Here is a 21,992-nt window from a genome sequence, read left to right as displayed (position 1 = left end):
GTGGACGGCTTGGTCGCCGATCAACCTGAAAGGGGATCGGTTCGACCCTCTCGTGAAGTCGCTCCGACCCGTTCCAGAGCCCATGGGCCGAAGCGGTTCACCCCTAAACAAAAGAGGGCGTTAGGGTTGTGATGCCAATCGACCCCAATCGACCATGGGGTCGACCCAGCACCGCCGCTCCCTCCGTCCTCCCGGCGCGACTCCGACGCAGCCAAGAAGGAGGCTCCCAAGCCAAGTCCGCAGCCGCCAAGACCATCGCGGTCAAGCCGGCCAAGGCCGCCGCGAAGCCGAAGAAGAGCGCGGCCACAGCCAAGCCGAAGAAGACCGCGGCCGCCGCCGCCGGGACCTAGCGCAAGGCGCCGGAGAAGAAGGTCGTGGTGAAGCCGAAGAAGCCAACTCCGACTACTGCGCCGGCCGCGGGATCTGCTTCTTCACGAGTGTCGACGCGCTCTGCGAGGAGCAGCCGGACGTGCTGCTCATCTGCAGCTCCATCCTGTCCACGGAGGCCGTCGTCCGCGCCATCCCCTTCCACAAGCTCCGCCCCGACACCATCGTCGCCGACGTGCTCTCCGTCAAGCAGTTCCCTCGCAACCTCCTCCTCGAGGTATAATAATGATCAACGGTTGCAGAGCTGGATTAATTAAGCGCTCTAATTTGTAGTAGTACAGCATTATTAGTTACACAAACAAACAATTAGACTTTCCAAATTTCAATACCTTAACAAACAATGAACTAATTACATTCCAAATTTCAACACCTACCCAACCAATGCAGAACTCAGATCGAAATCAAACTGTTGTGAACTGTTGTGGACTCAGCTAATCTTCTGAACTAGTACACTCTTCAATTAAAAGATACATGCCTTGAATTGGACCGAATTTAGTTTTCCAAGACGTTGATGACAATATGTTTTACATTGTGACACAGATGATATAAAAGTTCTATGCTTAATTCTACTGAAAACTACTTCAGGAATATTGTTCTATGCTTAATTCCATCTATGGGCCACTTGGGATCCAACAATCATGAAATGCCTTCCATGAAGACGGATCCATGGGCAGCTTGGGATAGGCAGCTTAGTCATGATCTTCAGTCACAGAAGACAACAGAACTGGATAGATATTTGGAGGAGAACCCAGTTCCGCGTTCTTCAGAATTTGACATCTTGAAGTGGTGGATGGGTAATGCAGTCAAGTATCCCACTCTTGCATGTATAGCAAGGGATCTGTTGGCCATTCCAGCATCTTCTGTGGCTTCTGAATCAGCTTTCAGCACTAGTAAAAAAATAATCAATGATTTTCGTAGCAGCTTACTGCCTGAGACAGTAGAAGCACTCATTTGCACTCAGGATTGGTTCAGGGCGGAAGGTAAAAATACAGAGTTCAGTATGTCATCTATCAATGACTTGATAATGCCCAAAGATAATACATGAAACTGCAATTAGGTAATCTATCAGTGTTCAGCCTTGTCACTTTATTCTTTTACATCTGCACGCTGCTTTCTCTTCTGTTACAAAGATGAAATCCTGATCATTGCGCAGAATTGCTGATTGCGATTTATGATGGCTTGTTATTTGCTTAAGTACTGATCATTGTTTCTCTGGCAGGTATGGCTGGTCTTACAGGTGAGGTACATTTAATTTTGATATTTTCTAGATGTCAAGATGTGCATTGTCAACAATCAACAGTTCTTGCTAGTGAAGTTTGTATGAGCTCCTGGGAAGATTCCAGTTCCATTCCACAGCGGTCCAACAGGTCCCTAGTATACAACCGTGCTTCCATTCTTGACAGAGACTTGAGCCATCTTCTGTTTGTAAGAGTCCAACAGTTTGAGCAAATCTTTCCACCAAGATGTTGTCCCTGTACTTCAATTTATTCTGCAATCTATGCTGACCTTGAATGTCTAAGAGAGTAGCTTTATAAAGTTTGTATAGCTTTATAAAGTTTGTACTGTCTACCTCTTTTCAGTATTCAGCTCCAATCTCTTTTTGGATATTTTTTATTTTGTTCATCTTCTATGTTTAATCATTAAATATACAAATCCATGTATGAAGGTGAAAGCAATGTCTAGAGATTTTTTTCTATTTTATTGCTTGCTTGTTTAGTCTTTGGACAAATATGATGCAAAGCTCGTTTTATTTGTTGGCTGCTTTGTTGGCACATGAGAGATCAGCACTTAGCAGCAGCTAGTCTGCAACGTGTAGACGATGGGCGATACATGTGGAGATTAGCACTCAGCAGCAGCTAGCCTGCAACATGTGACGATGGGCGATACGTGCAGCTGAATGTTTAATTATTTGTTGGGCGATACATGTAGCAGTGCGAATGGGGTCGGCCCCTGGCTACCCGTGGGTCTGGCGGGGCAGCCATTTCGAGGGAGCGGTTCGACCCCAAAACCTGCTCTACCACAGGAGGATCGGCGGGTTGCATTTAGGGGCGCTCCGCTCCGGCCCCCTTGCAGATTGAGTCGCCGAGGCCGGAGGCGGTGGCTTTGGGCGACAGTGGCACGGTGAACCCCCGGCGGAGGACCTCAACGGCGCGATGGATAGACGGACCCGAGGCGGAGGTCTGGAGTGGCGGCAGACCTGGGGATCGACGGCACGACGGACATTGGGGCGGAGGTCCTGGTCGGCGACTATGGGGCGACCCCCCCCCCCCCGGTAGGGCGACGACTGGGGCGGAGGGCTCGAGAGATGGCATCGCAGTGGCGCGATGGACCGGAACCTGCCCCGGTGGCGAGGACGGGCAGCGGGATGTGAGGCGCGCAAGTAGAAGCTCGAGGAAGATGACCTAATAAGCGGGACTCAAACAGAGGATGACGGATCCAAAAATTTTGTTATCATATCCCTCCAATCCTAAAAAATAAGAATAGAACCATTCCATCATACTTCGCTCTCCAACTAAACAATAGACTATGCATGGGCACCCCAAGTTTTGTATTTATTGGGATAGACATTACCCGAGGAACTCTAGGAAGGGCTGATTTGAGCATAATCAATTTAGAGGATACGCTCGCTCTCTTCTTTCCTGTTCTTAGTTGAGGATAGTGGAAAGTCTTTTTCCTTTTATTTTAGAAATTTTGAGAACATTTCATTTTAATAAAGAAGATTTTTCATAGTTCAAACGAGACTTAAAATTTAATCTAAAAGAAATTATTAGATTAAATATATTTGCAGTAAAAATTGTATTAAAAAACGATAAGAAAGTAAGTGAGCCGTCAGCCCGTCATAGGCCATGTGCTGCTCTAGGAGGACGTGTGAGTGATCAGAAGTGGCTGCCAACGTTTCCCATCTTTTCCAATTTCCATGACTCCACTTTGTTTGAAAGGGACCAAACCAACAAGCTTAGGAATAAGATTATCCGACATAAAGCTTTTTTTATTTTTCGAAAAAGAATATGAGATGCTGGGCCTAGGCCTTGGCATTCGGTTAGAACCGAACTGTTCTTCGGTTCCCACAGAAATTCGGTTCCTAAAAAATAGGAACTGATCGGTTCTTCTCAGGAATGGGAACCGAGGAAATTCGGTTTTGGTTAGTTCGGTTCGATTCCCGTTCGATTCCGGTTCTAACCGAACTAACCGAGATTTATTACTAAACAAAGAACGAAAAAAGAATGAGAGAAGAAAAACTTTCGTCGGCGAGGGTTCTTCTCAGGAATGGGAACCGAGGAAATTCGGTTTTGGTTAGTTCGGTTCGATTCCCGTTCGATTCCGGTTCTAACCGAACTAACCGAGATTTATTACTAAACAAAGAACGAAAAAAGAATGAGAGAAGAAAAACTTTCGTCGGCGAGATGGGCTGCTACACGCTCCGTCGCTCCCACGGCCGCACCATGGATCCGCCTCCGCCACACCCTCCCATGGCTGTCGCGCCGTCGATCTGCCGCCGCCGCGCCCTCCCCTAGCCGCCGCACCGTCGATCCGCCGCCGCCGCGTCCACCCGCGGCTGCGCACCATCGTTCCGCTGCCGCTAAGCCGTTGATCCATGACCGCCGCGCCCTCTAGCGGCCGCTGCGCCGTCGCTCCGCCACCACCTCGGCAGCGCGGTTGTTCCGTCGCCGCTGCACCGAGAGGAGAGGAAGGGAAGGAGCGGCAGGGAGGAAGGGAAGGAGACGGCGGCCGGGCGCTGGCGAAGGGGGAAGTAGGTGTCGCCGCGCAGGGGAGGGGGAGCTGGGTGCCGCCGCCGCCTCGGGGCCTAGCCGGTCGCCATCTCGGGGGTCAGGGCAGGGTGGGCGGGGCGGCGGGCACTCAGGCGGGGCGGCGGGCTCTCGGGTTGTCGCTTGGTCGGGTGGGGGTACGGGACGGGTGGGGCACTTCATGTTAGGGTTTTCTTTTGGGCCTTGGGCCAGATTCATTGCTTCATGGGCTAAATGTATGATCTGGTCGGTTCTTCGGTTAACCGACCAAAAAACCAAACTGAACCGACTACTTCGGAATGGAATCGAACTTTTCGGTTTCGGTTCGGTTCGGCTCTGGTTTTTGGTTTTTTCGGTTCAGTCCTCGGTTCTCGATTTTTCGTGCCCAGCCCGAGCTGGGCCTCGGCCCAACAAGAACGCCGTTTGTTCAGCCAGAAAGTGTTGCGGCTCCGTCTAGGCAAAATTAACCGAGGATCGGAAACCGAACGGAAATACCTGAAACCGAAACCGAAACCGAAGTGATAGAAATTAAAAGTTTTAGTTGAGCATCTCCAACAGTTCCCTATCTCTCTTCCCCATCCTTTTTTTTAGAAAAAGGAAAAAATATTCTCCAATAGTTCCCCATTCTAGTTCTCCATCTTCTAACAATTGACAAATTGACATTCCTTGTGTGTAAAAATAAGCACCACTTCTTTCCTCTCGATCTCCCCTCCCCCGCGGCGTTTTTCTGTGGAATTATCCTTATGGGGCCACAACTTCTTATTTTTAGAACAACTTCTCATTTTTTGAAGTAAAAATGGGAAACTATTTGAGATGGACTCTTTTTTGCCTGCCCATACCTATTTGGGGAGTTGGCTGTAACACCCCAGTGTTAAAAAGAGCACTAATAATGAGCTTATTTTGCTAATTAGGAGTTTAACCTTGTCATTAGCATTAATCAAGTTCGCGTGGTAAACATCGAGTTAGCCGTGTTCGCCTACATTTTTCTCCCTGATCCGGGTCTCGAATCAACTTTTGCCCAAAACAAAAGTTGTAGATTTTCTATTCCTCTACAACTTTTATTTTGGCCAAATTTCAAGTTCTTATATGAAATTTTGAGTTTCAACCGGTCAAAGTCGAGTCAAAATCGGTCAAAATCGATAACTGTTCCTCCCTGTTCTTCACTGTGTCGCCGCGACGCCCAAACCGGCGACTGTGGCCATCGGCGAGCCTTCTCCACGTGTCGTGCGCGCCAGCGATCCTCGCCCTCCGCGCGCCGCTCTTATCCACTCCCCGCGCCGTCCCTGTCCATTTCCCCCTCCCTTCTCCTACCTCGAGCTCGAGCTGAGTCGAGCCCGAGCCGCCCCGCCGCGGAGCACCCATCCCCGGTCGTCCCCAACCCTAGCCAAGCCCCTCTCTAGCCTCGCCCCCACCCCCGCCACCTTGCGCGCCACCTCACCCCTCCTGACCCATGCTGTGCACGCCGGAACGCCGCCCACCGTCACCGCGGACGTCGCCGCCGAGCCCTGCACGGTGAACCCCCTCCTCCGAGCCGAATCGACCCAAACCAAGCCTCCCACGATCTTCACCAAGCTGCGGCGAACCTCACCAGTCAAGCCCTGCCGCCTTCCCCTCATCGGAGCGGCGCCGCCGCCACCCGCCGCCGCCACCTGGAGCAGATCTCTATGGCCGTCCCGCCTCCGTCCGCCCCGGCTCCACCCGAACGCCGCCTGAGGTCCCTCTCCACTTCCTTGTGCTCCTCCGCCCCTGGCCCCTCGCCGCCGGCGACCGCCGCTGCCGGAAACACGGCCACCGCCGCCTCCTCTGTTCCTGGCTCCAGCCAGGGGCATTTCTATGATTCCCCAAATCTTTTGAGGGGTCTATTCGTGAAAGTTTGTTTCCTTTTTAGTTGCAAAAATAGTGAATTTGTAAAATCGATAATAAATCATTAAAAAATCAGAAAAATGCAAATTAAATTTGTTGGATTCCTTGTTCTAAGATCTACAACTTTCCTTACTGGTTGATCTTCAGTTTCTAAATAGTTTTTACTCTAGTTTAAATGTTAGTTTAAGTGGTTGCAAGCTTTGAAAATGCATAGTAAATAGTAGAAAAATCGTAGAGATGTAAAACCAGTTGGGTTAGCTTTGTTTTGGCATGTAGTACTTAAGAAAAATACTAAACTTGCTGTTTGGTTAATGTTTCTATGATGTATTGATTTAATCATGGTTAATGCTTGTTTACACTTGTTTATTTAATAATTTGTAGTTTTGGATGTCCAAAAATCATGAAATTTATGCAGTATCTTACTCTTTGCATGCTTAGTTTATTGTAAAAATTTCAAATCCAAAAGTTATGTGTGTATTTGTAAATATGTTTTTTTGTTCAGTTGTCTTGTGAAGGCTAAATTAAATGTTTTTCTGTTGTCAATAAATGTTGGCAAAATATTGTTGCATGCCTTATCAATAACTCATCATGCTGGTAAATTTTGGTTACAAGTTAAGGCTGCAAGTCTTGTATCTGCTTTTGTTTAGTTGCTAGCCATAGTTTTTCTGTTATAATGGTTGCTAGGTAATTCTTTCCTATAGGTTTAATCTCAGTAACTCATGTTGACCTCGCATAAGTTTTGTTAACTCTTTTAAAGGCTAGATGTAGGTTACTTTTATATCGTTTGGTTCGATATATCTTGTTAGTTAAATAAATTATCCTAATTGCTCTTTCTTGCTTTATATTTTTACTTTGCCTTTTCTAAGCAAGCTAGTAATGCTTTTTGGGTAGGAAATACTTCAGACTAAAATAAATTGAATGAACTCTTGTTTTGTAGCACCAACTCTGTTGCCTTTTGAGCTTGGTTGTTGTATCCACTCGATAAATAATTGTCCAGTCATGTTTTTCTTCTTAATCGTATCGCATTGTATTGCATCAGGTTCGTGCCCATGCAAGCGTGACTTTGTGCCTGCCCTGCTTGCCCTTTTTACTGTATCATCTATTGCACTTCCATGCATTCAAACATCCGCCTTGGTGCATCTCATTTAGGTACTCTAGATATACAACGCGTGGAAGTGGAGCACGTGCTGACAGAACCGAACCACAAGACGGTGTTGGATGGACGCATCCTGAAGAGAGAAGGACCAGCTGAAGCAATCGAAGACCCAACCCAAGGTCGGAAGGGCCTAAGACCTTGACAGTACTAACACTGACTCAGTGTTATCCCAGGCAAGCCTCGGAGCATAACCACTAATTTTAGTATTCAATGTTTACTATATAAATATTGTGCATTTACATTTCTAGGAGTTGATTGGAACCTTAGATGCATGATCACTAGGTTTCCTCCATCGCTCTACTAGTGTGCAGGTCGTTAGTATTGCAATGCTTAATTAGGACTCGGTAGAAGTCGAGTGATTCCAGTCACTCGTGAGTTATAGGTCCTTGTTACTTCTGGCAAAGTACTTGAGAATGAATCAATGAGGAAAGAGAAATAGAGACCAGGCAGAGATGATTTTGGTTATGGATATGGAATGGATGGAAAGTAAGGCTCCGCCTATGTCTATTGAGGACCGTACCGTTGTTGGCAGTGTTGACCGAGTTTGAACAGTACTAACCACATGCCGGAAGTAGGAGGTAGTCAAAACTGGTAAGCTAATTACCTGATTTGCAATGATACTTTGAACTGCGACCTGCTACTCCAGGAGTGGGATGATGGCGGGTGATGGAATGTATGTCGCCTTCGGGTTCTCTGGGAGTTCGCTGTGAGGGGCTCATTCACCCGGGTTTTGGTAGGCCTAGTTCAGATGTCGGGGTAATGATGGGAACAGTTGACATATGTGGTCCGGCGTGGCTGCACGTGTCGTGTGAATTAGGTCCACCTTGCAAGGTTAAATCGGATCGATTCGCCGTCTCTCTCGGTTAAGAGAACCTTGGTCACTTTGTCACATCGTAGTAAAGGTTTGAGATAAGAAAGGAAAGGTGAGCATATGAGATGTCTATGGTTTTCTGAAAAGATAATGCGATCAACCATGCGTGCTCTAGATGTTCAGGCAAATCTAGTTGGTACCTGATAAACTTAAATTGAGCTAAAATATTGAAAGTAAGGATCCAATTTTTAGTAGCTTTTCAGCAAATAAACTCCAGAGCCAAAAAGTTTTGCATGTCTAGATAATGGGCTAAGTATACCCATAGTCGGGTAAGTCTTGCTGAGTATTAGTATACTCAGGGTTTGTTGTTATCATGTTTTCAGGTATTTGTTGCTGGTTGGAGCTAACCAGGATTCACACCGGTGAGCTCGATGTGACATCCTCATGCTTTCGTAGTTATCATTGTTTTCAAACTAAACTTCTATTTAAATTCCGCCGCATGTTGAACTCTGATAATTTGTTTAAAACTCATTTTGTAAAGCTCTGCTTTGTAAATTAACTTTGAGAACTGTTGTCTGCTTGTAATCATCTGTGCTCATCTTCATGCGAGACTTCCAGTGTTTTTCAATCCTTAACCTGTCAGACGACCGGATTACACCGTTTTAAGTACGTGGTAACTTAATTAACCATTAAGATGATAGTTAGCGCACTTAAGCCGGTTTAATTTGGACACTTCTGCTACATTGGCAAACAACAAGATTTGAGGAGAAAATACTAAAAACTATTGGAGATGCTTTTAATTGGGTCTCAAGTTCAAGGTAACCGAAATCTAGTCAGGTAATTCGGTTTCAGACCTCGGTTACCCAAATAAACCGAATAGGCTGAGATTTATGAAAGCGGTCCACTAAAAAATTCAAGCCCAGCCTAGTACTGAAGAACCTACACATATAAATCAGCTCCAAACCCAATTCGGTTTACAAGGATGGATTTTCTTATGATTTTTGTTCTGTTGTTCATCGATTTTGTGATTTTTTAGGTTTGAATTTGTATGATGTTCGGTCCGTTCGGTTAAAAACCGAGACTGAACAAATACCCGAAACCGAATAGCGCGGTCTCAAAATTTTTTGAATGTCCTGTTTCTTGCTAACCAAAATTTGGAAAAAAAACTGAAGAACCGATTGATTCAGTTCGGTCTGACCGAATGCCCAGGCTTAGGGCAAGTACATTGCTACATGTAAGTGGTTTCATAGCTCGTCTCATACAATGCCACGTAAGATTTTTGGTGATGTGGAGGAGAGAGAGCGATGTGAGAGAATGAGGTTGTTGTTTCGTGAGACAACCACCTCATAAGCTAAATTTTAGGACTATGAAACAACTAGACCACAATTGTATAAGCTTTAGTTGCCATGCAACTTACAATATTCCTTTTTTATTTACACAAATTAAGGAATTAAAGAGTTTCTATGAGATAATCTATAAGATAATTTATTGTATAAGTTGTCTAATAAGTCGTCTCAAAATTAACGTGTCATGCATGAGACTTTCTATTAGACGATACCAAACTACTTGCCCTTAGCTGCGGCTGCTACCTTTAACCGTCAATTCGACTGGTAGTGGTGATGTCGCCCTAGGATCACAACGGACGGCGGAGATGCAATGACTGCAGAGTACAGTCGAGAAGGATGACGTGGAGGATCCGATTCGTTCAGCCCTCAGGCTTAGAAATCGGAAGTGGCCGGCAAAATTTCATCCGCCCGACATGTTATACAGCCAATTTGATTCGGTGCACATGGGAACAGGTGAATGCAGGCGACCACAAGTAAAACTCTCCTCCGTCCAGACACCCGCCAGCGTTTTTCTTTTTTTTTATTGAATACGCAAAAGATTTGCGCATCTTTATGATTAAGGTAAAAAAGTTGGTTACAGACAACATGCTTCAAGCGAACGCTCTAGGATAGAGTCTATAGGATTACAGCCGTGAGTTGGACCATCCTAGCAAGAGAAACAAAATTCGATATTACATAAACAATAGACAACCAGAGACGGCAGCGAAACAGCCTAAGAAGCTAGCTTGCGCTTCCGCCCTCTGCCAGCCCGACTTATTCCCGACCTCTTCGTCGAAGAGTGCTGCTAGCTAGCGTCAAGCGTTTTTCATAAACTACTTACCCTATACTATATAGCTATACCAGGCAACCTGAGAACTTATACAAACCTACATAACGCAACCTAATTACAGAGGGGAGGAAAATAACATATGGTACATAAGGAACATCTACGGATTGATAAAATACAGAATAACTGGGTCCAACAGCCTCTTCCGTCTTTCCACACTTCTTCCAAACTTAATCTGCCAAAAAGAAGTGGCAACCTCTTATCAATTGTGGTATGCAACGTAGCATGGAGCTGGGGTCAAAGAATTAGGGTTGCATGAACAGAAAATCTGATGTCTGATTATCCCGGGAGCTCAAGTTTCAGATCAAGGCGATGCATCAAAAACCTGATTTCAGCTTCTCCCTCCATTTGACATTAGGAGAATAACTCTTCACATAAAAGACTGCCAGGAACCCATCTAATCGTCAACATTATAATCTTTATAGAAACAGCTTGTGGAATCATCATAGTTCCACCTGAAAAATAATGTCAATCAACTATGGTAGTTAATTGTACTACTGTGAACTTTTGTAACGAATATTACTACCACAAGTTGGGAGTTTTTGTGTGTGTGTGTGTGTGTTTTTTTTTGGGGGGGGGGGGGGGTGCTTGAAGAACCTTTGCATTAAAAGCATATAAATTCCATGTGAGCCAAACAAAATTTGCAATGCTTTCTCATGGTAAATATTAAAACTAAACATATTGAACATCAAAATAAAAGTTTGGAATTGTACATGTAGTAACGAATTATTGAAGTAACTTGTACTTTAAAATTAATGGACCAAAACTTTTGTGGGAAAAAAAGACTAGTTTAGACTGAGGCAAAAACAACAGTGCAGGATTAAGAGCTTCTGAGGTAGACATCTTCTGTACTTAAACTGATGAATAAATGCCACTGGCCTCCCACTCATAGCGAAGGAACAGCTAATGGAGTCAATCGGACTAAGCAATTAAGGCCAAATAAAAAATAATAACCACAGCAACGATCCTTGGATTGTTGTAGCATAGTGATTAGTTTCTTTTAATAAAACAAATAATTCAGAAGCAACATCCCTAGGAGCATTGCAGCATAGCGGTTAGTTTCTTTTTCTGATAGCAGAAGCTACTGAAGCATATGTGATGACTCCTTCCGTCCCAAAAAGTAATTCTAGCAATTTTATGATAGATTAATAAGGAGGTGAAATGACCTTATTTGCCCCTATCTATTAGCCATATTTAGCACTAATTGATTGTTGCAGGCACATGCACATAAATAGTGTAAAGTGATTAGTTCTTTGTGACAAATTTTGAATCCTAGAATGACTTGTTTTTTGGAACTGAGGGAATATACTAGTGTATCGAAGGTAACACCAATGAGACACCAAAAGTAAACTCCATATTAAGGAACACGCAAAATGGCAATGCTAGCAATGGTAATGGTAATGTCCTCGGCAAGGAGCCATCAAAGTTAGCAACAAGATGGTAATGATATTGGTGCTGGGCTGATGGCATTGGCCAATAGTAGCCCCAAGAGCACCAATGCACAATCTCTGACATCAAAATGCCAATAAAAGCTTAGTGAAGCCTTCGTCCTGTTGATGTGCAGGTTGACTGCATTGCATGGTAGCCATGGACTCTTAAGCGACACTAGGGGTTAGGGGTTGGGCAACGAGTTTTGCAAATAAATACAATTGTTGACTAAATACGGTAATAGAAAATATTAAAGGATGCGAAACAGACCTGCAGAAGAAAATCGGATGCAACCTACACACCGAACTATCTAACTGACATCTTCTCTTGGTCTCTTCTCTAAACTTGACAACATGTAGTACTTCACAAGGGCCACAAATAGCAGAAACTAATAAAATTCTATCATTGTTTGAACCATATACCTGCAAGAAGACAACAGCAATAAGCAAATCAAGAAGGTTATTAGCATTTATCAAACTACAATGATAGGAACTATCCTTGTGCATGCGAAGCTTATAAATATATACTGCCACAAGACAAGTATGAGAAATCTCACATCTCGATAACAGGCAGAAGATTTTCATAGTATTAAGAATAAAATCTCTCTACTTTGATTGGTTTCTTGTTGATTTAATAATTGCATAATCATACACTATTATATAGTTGCTTATGTCATCTAAAAGAAGTATTGACACATGTAAGATTCCATAATACTCATCTTATCCAAAGTAACATTCCAATCATGGTTTGCACTTTCATCACAATAGTTTGTTGGCTCACCTCAGCCTCTTCATCAATACATGGTTTGCTTATAGATCCTGGAATGTCTGAGCCAAAGAAATAGGGATTAACCAGAGCCAGTTTAGAACCAGAGTCATGCTCTTCCCACAGTGACTGTAAGAAAAGGTAAAACGATTAACTTGACCATGTTTTAGAGAGAATACATTACCACACACTCAGAGGGGACAGAGACCTTTCAACCATGGCATGCAATATGCAATGTAATTAAGGAGCACTAAGAAAGGAAATATACCTGCAGCTTGCATGGACCGGACTTGACACCTTCAAAGGCAATCAAAATATGATCGTGAAGATTGTATATTATGCCATCAATATTACAAGAGTTATAGTAAGTCTTGTTGTCAATAGATTTGAGGCCATCACCAACCCAATCAACATTACTAGCTGTGCTGGAACAAACATATCCATTACGATCGCCTATAATTTCAGGCTCAGAACAAAGATGTCCATTTAAAGTCACCCGATTATTGTTAGTGACTTCTTGGCATAATTCATCAGTTGGTGCTCTGCTCTCAGAATTCTCTACAGAAGAAACAAAGGAAGAATGGAACGAATGCTTTATGCCCGAAATTTCTGTAGCCTGCAGGGTGGAATAATTCACTGGACTCGCAGAACTGCTCTCGATATGCATATGAGACCTCCCAGAAAGACTGCCAGAACCATATGTTAATGCTCCATTACTCCGTACTTCGTTGCAGAATGTTGCAGTTTCTGTATGTATGCCATCACAAGGTAGGCCATTCCCTTCCTTTTCTACAGATGAAGTTTCATCATGTTTAGCGTCTTTTTGATGCTCAGCACCAGATGGTGATTTAGAACCAGTAGCATCTAAAGCCAATGTACCACTCTTGCACACAGTGCTGCCAACTTTGCAGGTGTTTTGATTGATAACAGTTCCATTTGCTGCTACATTTTTATTACTACTGCCATCCTTTTCAGTTGGGTTTTCTGCTGCTATCTGCGAAGGCTGTGCACCAAGTCTTTGGAAAAACAATAGCTCTTGTAACCTTGCCATATTTTGGAGGGAGGGGTTTGCCCTTACTATGTAACACACATGTTGGACAATACCACTCAGGTTTTGGCAGACTTTGTTTCCCATAATACTGAAGGCATTTTACGTGGGTGCCCCTCTCACAGGCATCGCAAACAAGCAAACTTCCCATATTGGTGATAGGAAGTTTACATACCTGGCAGTCCAGTCTAGTATTCATATACTCAGTTGAAGGCACACACCAGCTAGAGTGATTAGCAGGTTGGTGTAGAATCTGTTCAACGTTTTTGGCTATTGCCTTGTGATTGGAGAAGATTGTTTGCTTCTGAACAGAGATCTCTCCCTTTGGAGCTTGAGATCCTATACCAACACTTCCTGTCACAGGGTAAATAGCAGGTCTCTTTTCATCCACAGATTTCTCTGCTTGACTGGAACTCTGTAAGGAACTTCTTTTGGAATTATTAACAGTGTGATGACCTGATTTATTTGACTGTTCAATAGTTTCTGCACCTACAGGTAACATAGAGAGAGTATTTTCAGATACAGAATATTCAAACTTTGACTACTATTAGTAATAAATTTATTTTATTACTATCTTTTTCATTCTCTTAGTTTGTGGCTCTTGTTGAGTATCTAGCCTATCCAAACTACCAAAACTTTGTATCACTGTACAGAAGATTCAAAGAATACATCGCATTCAAAATTAAATGTACAGGAATGCCTATGTGTGAATATTTTTTCGCAAAAGAAAATATATCTTCCTCCACTTATCTGTTTTAACATCCCTCCTATTCGGAGAATGGGCCAGAGATCACACAATTGCTTGCTTTTTTTCTAAGTAAATAACAATGGTACTGTAATCAAACTAATATGAATGTTGTGCAGCATTCGAAGATTAGCAGGCATGCATTGTCAAAAACATAGCTGTTACTGCATGGATTCTAAATAGCCAACCATGCAAGCAGGATATAATATCTCATTAGGCCAATAAATATGGGTAAATATATTGCAGTCCAAGGAGCACGTTACTTCTACTATCTGTGCTCATTATGTTTAAGACTAAAAGTGTCAGATACTTGCATGCAACACAGAAGCCACTGGTTCTAACATCGCATGCGCATTTTCTAATTTATTTTTATATATTACAAAACATACAGTCTACAGATACATGAGATGCATGTCATGGTGTACAATAAAAAAGTGTACATACCAGTGTTTGTAACTATTCCTAGGAGAAGAATAGCAGCTTCCAAAGAAACATATTTATTTTTTGCATGGCCATATTTTTGTGGGGACATATCAAGTGCCAAACAGGCAAACACGAGCTATGTGATTGTATTCATTTTTTTTGTTTCGGAGCACCAAACCAACACACAATGTTCAAACATCTGAGAATATATTATACATATGTTCTCCCAACCTTCTCCTTCAAGTTCAAACTTCAAACTAATAAACAAAGAGAAAGAAATAAATTCACTGTCAAAACCATCTTGCCTTTATCTTTATTTTATTAATTTGTAGTCTGTCAGGATTTTACATTTTGTTTCTATGAATGAATTCCGCCTTAAACATAAAACTCATTCACAATTAGTCATTTTACCAAATTGGAAGTAGATCTGGGCCTAAAGCCATCTCATAGATAAACATTTAGCAGGGATGGTCTTAAGGACAGATTTGTTATAGCATGGATAGCGGTGGGATATAAAAGCTTGTCAGTACCTCCATTTTGTGTGAAATTTGAACCCTTAACAATTTCCATTTTGACATCTGCTGAGCCAACAGGAGGCAGCGAAACAGGCAAACAGCTGAATGAATGTTAGGTGATTTTATAGAAGATGCTCCTGTTACTGTTCCATTTAGCAAGTGCTGCTTCAAGATAACTGGGGATGTCACTGGGGTTGACAGATTCCTGGGTGATCCAGTGGCGACCTTAGAAGCTCCATGCTTGAATCCATTTTTTGCACTTGAGGCTGTAATTTTAGGCACAGTAGTTGAAGGGACGAGACCTTCCTTCCCTTCTTCCATCTACTTATGGCAAAGAAAAGGAAATGGAATAAAAGATCAATAAAGATGCATAAAACTTATTTTGATGATCTGAGCTGGTGGCGGTACAATTCAACTAGATTACAGTGTATGTGACACATTAGCATGTTTGAACCACAGCAGTGCAAGAATACAGTTCCTTACTTAAAGCTCTATCATAACAAATAAGGGAATCAAATGGAACAAAAAAGAAAACTCAAAAATACTAGCAAGTCAATAAAAAAATATCCATTCTTCCCATTATCCCTTTTTGTCATGCGATGCACGTATCCCTTTTTGTAGAAGGTTCATTTTGTAGTATACATGCTCATAAGGTGCACAGTCATAGTATAACATATTGATTCAAAATACTATATCTAGCCTTCAGCCAATGAATTGCAACATATGGCATGCTCATCTCTTGGTTTAGCATACAATGCATAATAAATGAAAAAGAAAACGTTTCAGTTTTAGTATATCACAGATTCAAGGCCCTGCATATCACACATGGGCATCAAGACGACACCGTATACTATACTTATCAGTATGTGACATTGTTATATGCCGATAATAAAAACTAACTGTTATTGCAACTCCTAGCATCGTATCAGATACGGCACAAGGGCGAAGCTAAATAACTGAATCAATCAAGGCCCCGTGTATTGCCCATGCACATAAGTCTCGGCCTGGTGGCGTGGCCGCACATTTACTCATCCATCTCATCATATAGGCTATGCATAAGCTGAGGGTAACTACCCACATCAAGGATACACACGGTGCTGCAGGGGAATAGAGTGAGCACTGAATAAAAAAAATGATCAGAGACGAGGCGTCAGCGCCAAACCTTGCGCTTGGTGAGGAGGACCCTGTGGGCGATGGAGGCCTTGCGCGGGCGGAACCCCGCCCCGGCGGGGTCCCTGGCCCGGGTGAGCCCGAGGTCCTCGACGAGCGCGCGAACCGCCTCGGTCGTGAAGAGCTCCCTGGGTCGGAGCTCCACCTCCCCCGCCACCGCGGCGGCGAGCGCTCCCCGGGCCTCGACGGCGAGCGCGCGCTCCGCCGCCGTCGGGACCCGCCCGCCCCGTGCCTTCCCGGCGCCCGCCAGCACCATCACGATCTCCGCCACCCGGCCCAGCTCCCCGCCCCCGCGCCGCCGCTTCCGCCCGACCCCCATCGCGCGCCCGCGGCGGGGGGGAAGGCGGAGGTGCGAGCGAAACCCTAGGTGAAGGAGTCGAGAGCGGGGAGGGAGGAGGGGTTTGGGAAGGTTCCGGAGCTGAGGCGGGGAATTTCGAATGCTTGCTTGGTGCGGGTGACGCTCAGCCTCTCACGTGTTTCTTCTTCTTTTTTTCTTTTGGGTGAACACGTGTTTCTACTTTCTACTAGTAGTTGCGGTGAGGCGCTGAGCGTCAGGTTAACCGTAAAGTGTTTTTTTTACAGGTGTCATTACAATTTTTTCAAACTTCTAAGATATGTCATTACAGTTCATCTATTTTGAAAATTATCATTATAATTCTTTATTTTTTTAACCGTTCTATTTTATACGTCTTCGATGTATTTGTGTCCACTCGCAAACCTGCGTATTTTTGTATGACTCTTCTTCAACTCACTGACATGTGGGGCCCACACGTCAGCTTCTCCTCCAACCTCCTACCTCCTCCAACGTCCTCTCCACCACACACTGCTCAACTTCAACCCCCCCCCCCTCCCCGTCGCCGGCGCCAGCGGCCTCTGCTCCCCGCACGAGGGCGCGACGGCAGCGTGCCCGTGCAAGGCCAGACGGGGAAGGGGCTCTCCCGGCGTGGAGCGGGTTGGGGTGGGGAGGGGGGAGGTGCACAGCGCATGGTGGAGAGGAGGTTGAAGGAGAAGCTAACGTGTGGGCCCCACACGTCAGTGAGTTGAAGGGAGAGAAGTGGCAGGGGTATTTTGGGTTGTACGAAAATACGCGGGTCTGCGAGTGGGTCCAAGAGCATCGAAGACCTATTAAATGACACAGTTCAAAGAAATGAATAATTGTAATGGCAAATTTCAAAATAGGTAAATTGTAATGGCATATCTCAAAAGTTGAAAAATTGTAATGGCACATATCAAAAAACCCAACCGTAAACTGATCTAAAAAAAGGATTCCTCTTGTTTTTCCTCCAAGGTTCCTTTATTCCTGGTTTCAAAGTTTTTTTTTGATAATATGGTTTTAAAGAATTTATATACAGTTGCTCGTCTTATCTCTCCTTTCAAAGTCATAAAAGACATTTGAGTTTTGGGTAATTCTGAGAAGGCTTTTGAGTTATCTCTCCTTTCAAAGTCATAAAAGACTTTTGAGTTTTGGGTAATTCTGAGAAGGCTTTTGAGTTTTTGGTAATTCTGAGAAAGGTTAGACTATCTCTATCTCTACTATTTCTAAAGCAAGCATTGACCTTAGTCCGTCAATTGGAATCCGAACAAATCAATTAGAATCCTAATAGACCTGAATAAATCAATCCGAATTTCAATCGGAATCCGGACAATCAATACCCAGTTCGTCATGGAGTGAAAGAGCAAAAATAAAAATAAAAATGGTGGTCTCGTACTCTATAGTTCTATGTAAAATTGATTGTGTACGATAATCTGCACCATTCATGAATTAGTACAAATGAATGTTAATAATTTTGATAAAGAGATCAAATGTACAATAATGTACACATATGTGCAAGTGTTGTACTTTCAACCCTGAAATGCCCGAGGCCTGCCTTGCAGCCCAGACAGAAGGTGCACGCACGTCCCCGTATCACAAAAATGCTAAACTCGCCAAGCTGCTTGCATTGGTGAAGATGACATCAGAACAAAGCGTCAACCGCTCAGCAGAAGTTAGAATATAGACGTCTTGAAGTGTGAAACCGTGGACCACGGGCAGGACAAACCCATTCCCCAGCCGTGAGTTCAAATAGGGCATGCACACCGTATTCAAGAAAACACGAATCACACCCTAAAAAAGTATAACTTTGTTATGATCCAATTCACAAAACCAAAAATGATTAGAACAAATCATTCTTTGATAACAACATTTTACAAATGCCTAGAATAACCCTAACGCTAAAAAAAGCAAAATCAACAAGAGAAAAGTGCACAAAGTTGCTGAGATTGGCTACCTGGATCAAAGACATATAGATGTTACCAATTTTGCTCCACTTCAACGCGAGGGAGAAATCATCTAATCCAACTCTACCATAAACTTTATTTCCCGATGTCTCCACGACGCCTGAAGCACTTACAACCTGCAAGGAAATATGATGTAATTCCATTGGAAGGTACAAAACTATATAATTAGGAAGTAAGTTAGGAAAATGATTTTAGCATTTGATGGCTCTTACCACTGAGATGCATGCAACTGGAACTGTCTGCTTGCCATCTATAACATCAATTATCATGTCTGCGTTAATGGTAGCCCCAATTTTTTCAGATGTAATCTTTATCACTGGGGATGAGGCCATCGAAATATTTAGCAGCATATCATCATTTGGGTAATTCCAGTATAAGCGAGGAATGATAAATTTCCAACTAGCTGTGTTCAGTAGAGATTGGTCAGGGACTTTGTCAACAACCCAATGCATTGAACCTGCCTGAAGTCAAAAAGATGTTCATGTAAAAGCCAGGCAACAAATAATTGTAGAGTGCAAAGAAAGACATTCTACAAGAAACATGGTATCCTATATACAATGTTGCTCTTACCTTAAAATAAACATCTAATGCCGAATTAAATACATCTTCATCAAGTGAAAGCGAAAGCATTTTGGATGCACCACCACACGATAAAGAAAGGTGTGGATGCTTCTGCAGATTATTGGTTGTCTTAGCAACTGCTGAAGTAATCAACCCATTGATATCAAACTCAATCGAAGAATTGCCATAGTGCGGATCATTAACAAAAGTCATGTTCAAGGCAGCAACGTCATCCAGACTAACAGTTCTAGGAAGACCTTGCAGAAATGAGTCCAGTTTCCCAGCCCCTTCAATAATATTTTCAGGTATTGCCTTCTCAACTGCAGCTTTAATATGATCTTCAAAAGCATTTATAAACCTTCAGACAAGTAGGCAATGAAACTTAGTAAGTCTGAACTTTTGCTTCTTGATGCATCCATTATCTAAAATCCAAAGAACTCTGGCAAAATATATATGTTTTACATGAATATATACAAGCATGCGAACACATCATAGTTCACAATACAAATAAGTAGCATACTTATATCATCTCTTTGCACATAACTTTTAATTGTCAGCATCAAAGGAAAGGGCTCAAAACTAAACATAACCCTCAGTAGAAGAGATTATCTTTACTTGATATATTATCCTTGGTTTGATTAATATGCCACCCCTTCTTAATTTACAGTATATTGAAATCAATGCAAATGCACAAGAAAAACAGCATAATTTTTGTCCAGGAGTTCGAGACATGACATATATGTAATTTGCTTTGTACCACATGACAAGAGGTGCATAAAATATGGGTGATCAAGATCTCAATTGAATGTTTGTAAAACCACCAAAACAACCAAGTATTGCAGCAAAACTTAAGTATAATATTCTCCACCAAACGAGAGATCACCTTCAGAACACTAAAGTTATGAAACATCAAATGTGATGCTAATATGATTTCATCTCAACATATTATAAAATTAGCAGTGCAACATACCCTTGATAAAACCAAGATGCACCACCATCCAGGGATATCACTAAGTCCTTCACATAGCAACCACAATGCAAAACAGATAGAGCCAAGCTCCCATTGCTGTTCTTTATTACCATTGTTATCCCGACTTCCATTCCTTGAACCTTAGAAGTAATAGAAGGTTAATTTCTTCCTTTCAGTAAGCGGGAAAAAAACCCATCAAACTCAAAGGTAGAACAAAGAATCCTAAAATCCTCAATTAAGAAAATTATCCATCAGGAGTTAATTTTAACAGCATGTGAATGCTTGAACACAAAAGAATTAGATTTCTTTTCTCTATGGAGGATTAAACTGTCAAACAAGTGCCAATTTTCCCCTAAAATATGGAGGAGAGCTGCCTCATCTCATTAAATAGGAAAGAGTAACAAAAACAACACCCAACCTACAAACTCAACAACAGATACGCACTAAGCAGCACTTAGCTAGAAAAAATGCCATTTAGCTGGAAAAATAAAGACTGAAATGACCATAAATAGACCAGAACCGACAAGTAATTATGGGTTTTCAGTTAGTACCAAATAAAAAACTAGATGATTTGCAGCATGATCCACCATTCTGACTTGACTATGACATGTCATTTACCATTTGTGTTGATGCCTAATCGAAATAGTATTCTTGTCAGAAATACGGGGAACTATAGCAACTTAAAATATGGATACTAAATAAGGTCCATGGAAGAAGGCTAGCACCCTGATTTGATAGAACTATAGAAGCATGGAAACCAGACGACGCCATTCCTATCCAATGTACATTAACTTTAACTGACAAAAAGTTCTGCATATTTCTCCATTAAGGCACTGACCTATAGAATTTAAGAAGACAACTGCCCTCCTACTAAAGCCCAAAATTCTGTCAGTTGCAGTCTTGAGCCGTTCATAAAACCACAGCTAGAACTGGTTAAAAAGGAAACTTCATCAGGAGATAATTTTCACAAAAATTAACTCTACGAACTCAGCTCTCTACGAGTATACGACTACACAAGACCAAATCTAGAACAATGCGCACGAACATCTAGCACAATCAGCAGCAACCAAGGCACCATAACCTCCTCAATTACCAGGATCGAGGCGGTGCCGCTGTCGGAGATCTCTATCGGCAACAACCACGAGTCGTAGCGATAGCTCCAGTGCATACTGATGTTGGCAGTGATGCCGGAGGCGACGACGACGAGGCCCGAGCCTCCGGGGTGGACAGTGGAGTTGCCCCCGACGTCGAGGTGGAAGAGCGTGATGTTGGAGGCGGCGACGCGGACGCCGCCGAGGAAGGGCACGCGCAAGGCCTTCTCCACCCCGGGAAGGCGCAGCGGGGTCAGCGACCGCACCGCCTCCCCGATCAGCACATCCTTGGCGAACGCCAGGCCCTTCTCCGCGACCACCGCGGAGACGTGCGCCCCATCCGAGCCGCCGGCGGACACCCCGGCGGCGGCGAGGAGGAAGAGGAGGAGAAGGAGGGGATGGGGATAGAGTTGAGCCATTGGTGGGTGGGTGGGGGGGGGGGGGGGGGGGCGGAAGGCTGGCACCGTAGAAACTGATTGAGCCGAGGCGACGACTTCCTGTATTTTCTAACTTCCTGTTATGATTTGTTTAAGGTTATTAAGTATTGTATTTGTACGTTTCAACAACGTGTACTGTGCATTGTAAATTCACAAATTTTATTGTTCTTTTATGTTTTGATAAAAAAAATTCGTATTTGCTGTTGCAACACGAGCTAGCCTCCTACATGATAAAATGTGTTTGTTTAATCGTAACGTGTTTGCTGGAATCATCAGAGCGAGGATCACAGCTACTTATACTACTTGTAATATCTTAGATTGGCAATGATGAGTGTGTAACTTTTCTGAAAACCTATAGAGTTCGATTTGGAACTACAAAAGCTAACAAATACAGAAGCTGCAAGTGTGCTTAGCGAGGCTTGCACGT

The 21,992-nt window shown here is 43.3% G+C and overlaps 1 protein-coding gene and 1 pseudogene across 1 annotated transcript; both read right to left on the bottom strand.

Annotated features, from left to right (window-relative positions):
• Positions 1 to 9,832: 9,832 nt before the first annotated feature.
• Positions 9,833 to 16,683, bottom strand: LOC120701939 (annotated as a pseudogene).
• A 1,149-nt stretch (positions 16,684 to 17,832) lies between these two features.
• Positions 17,833 to 21,556, bottom strand: LOC120703289 (putative BPI/LBP family protein At1g04970). Its single transcript, XM_039987313.1, has 6 exons — positions 21,131 to 21,556; positions 20,038 to 20,177; positions 19,077 to 19,425; positions 18,719 to 18,967; positions 18,497 to 18,622; positions 17,833 to 18,333 (listed from the first exon to the last, which is right to left on the bottom strand). The coding sequence occupies exons 1-6, from the start codon at positions 21,545 to 21,547 to the stop codon at positions 18,136 to 18,138; spliced, it is 1,479 nt and encodes a 492-aa protein (XP_039843247.1). The 5' UTR covers positions 21,548 to 21,556; the 3' UTR covers positions 17,833 to 18,135.
• Positions 21,557 to 21,992: the final 436 nt, after the last annotated feature.

This window comes from Panicum virgatum, chromosome 4K (assembly GCF_016808335.1).
Source record: "Panicum virgatum strain AP13 chromosome 4K, P.virgatum_v5, whole genome shotgun sequence".
NCBI classification, from domain to species: Eukaryota; Viridiplantae; Streptophyta; class Magnoliopsida; order Poales; family Poaceae; genus Panicum; species Panicum virgatum.
This window is presented reverse-complemented; position numbering and strand designations above follow the sequence as displayed.

Bases quoted from the DNA above. Each gene is read 5' to 3' on its own strand.
- LOC120703289 (XM_039987313.1), bottom strand. From the start codon at position 21,547: ATGGCTCAACTCTATCCCCATCCCCTCCTTCTCCTCCTCTTCCTCCTC. The intron at 20,178-21,130 runs GTAATTGAGGAG...ATTACTTCTAAG, and splicing joins GCGGCACCGCCTCGATCCTG to GTTCAAGGAATGGAAGTCGG. The intron at 18,623-18,718 runs GTAAGAGCCATC...ATTTCCTTGCAG, and splicing joins CAGTTGCATGCATCTCAGTG to GTTGTAAGTGCTTCAGGCGT.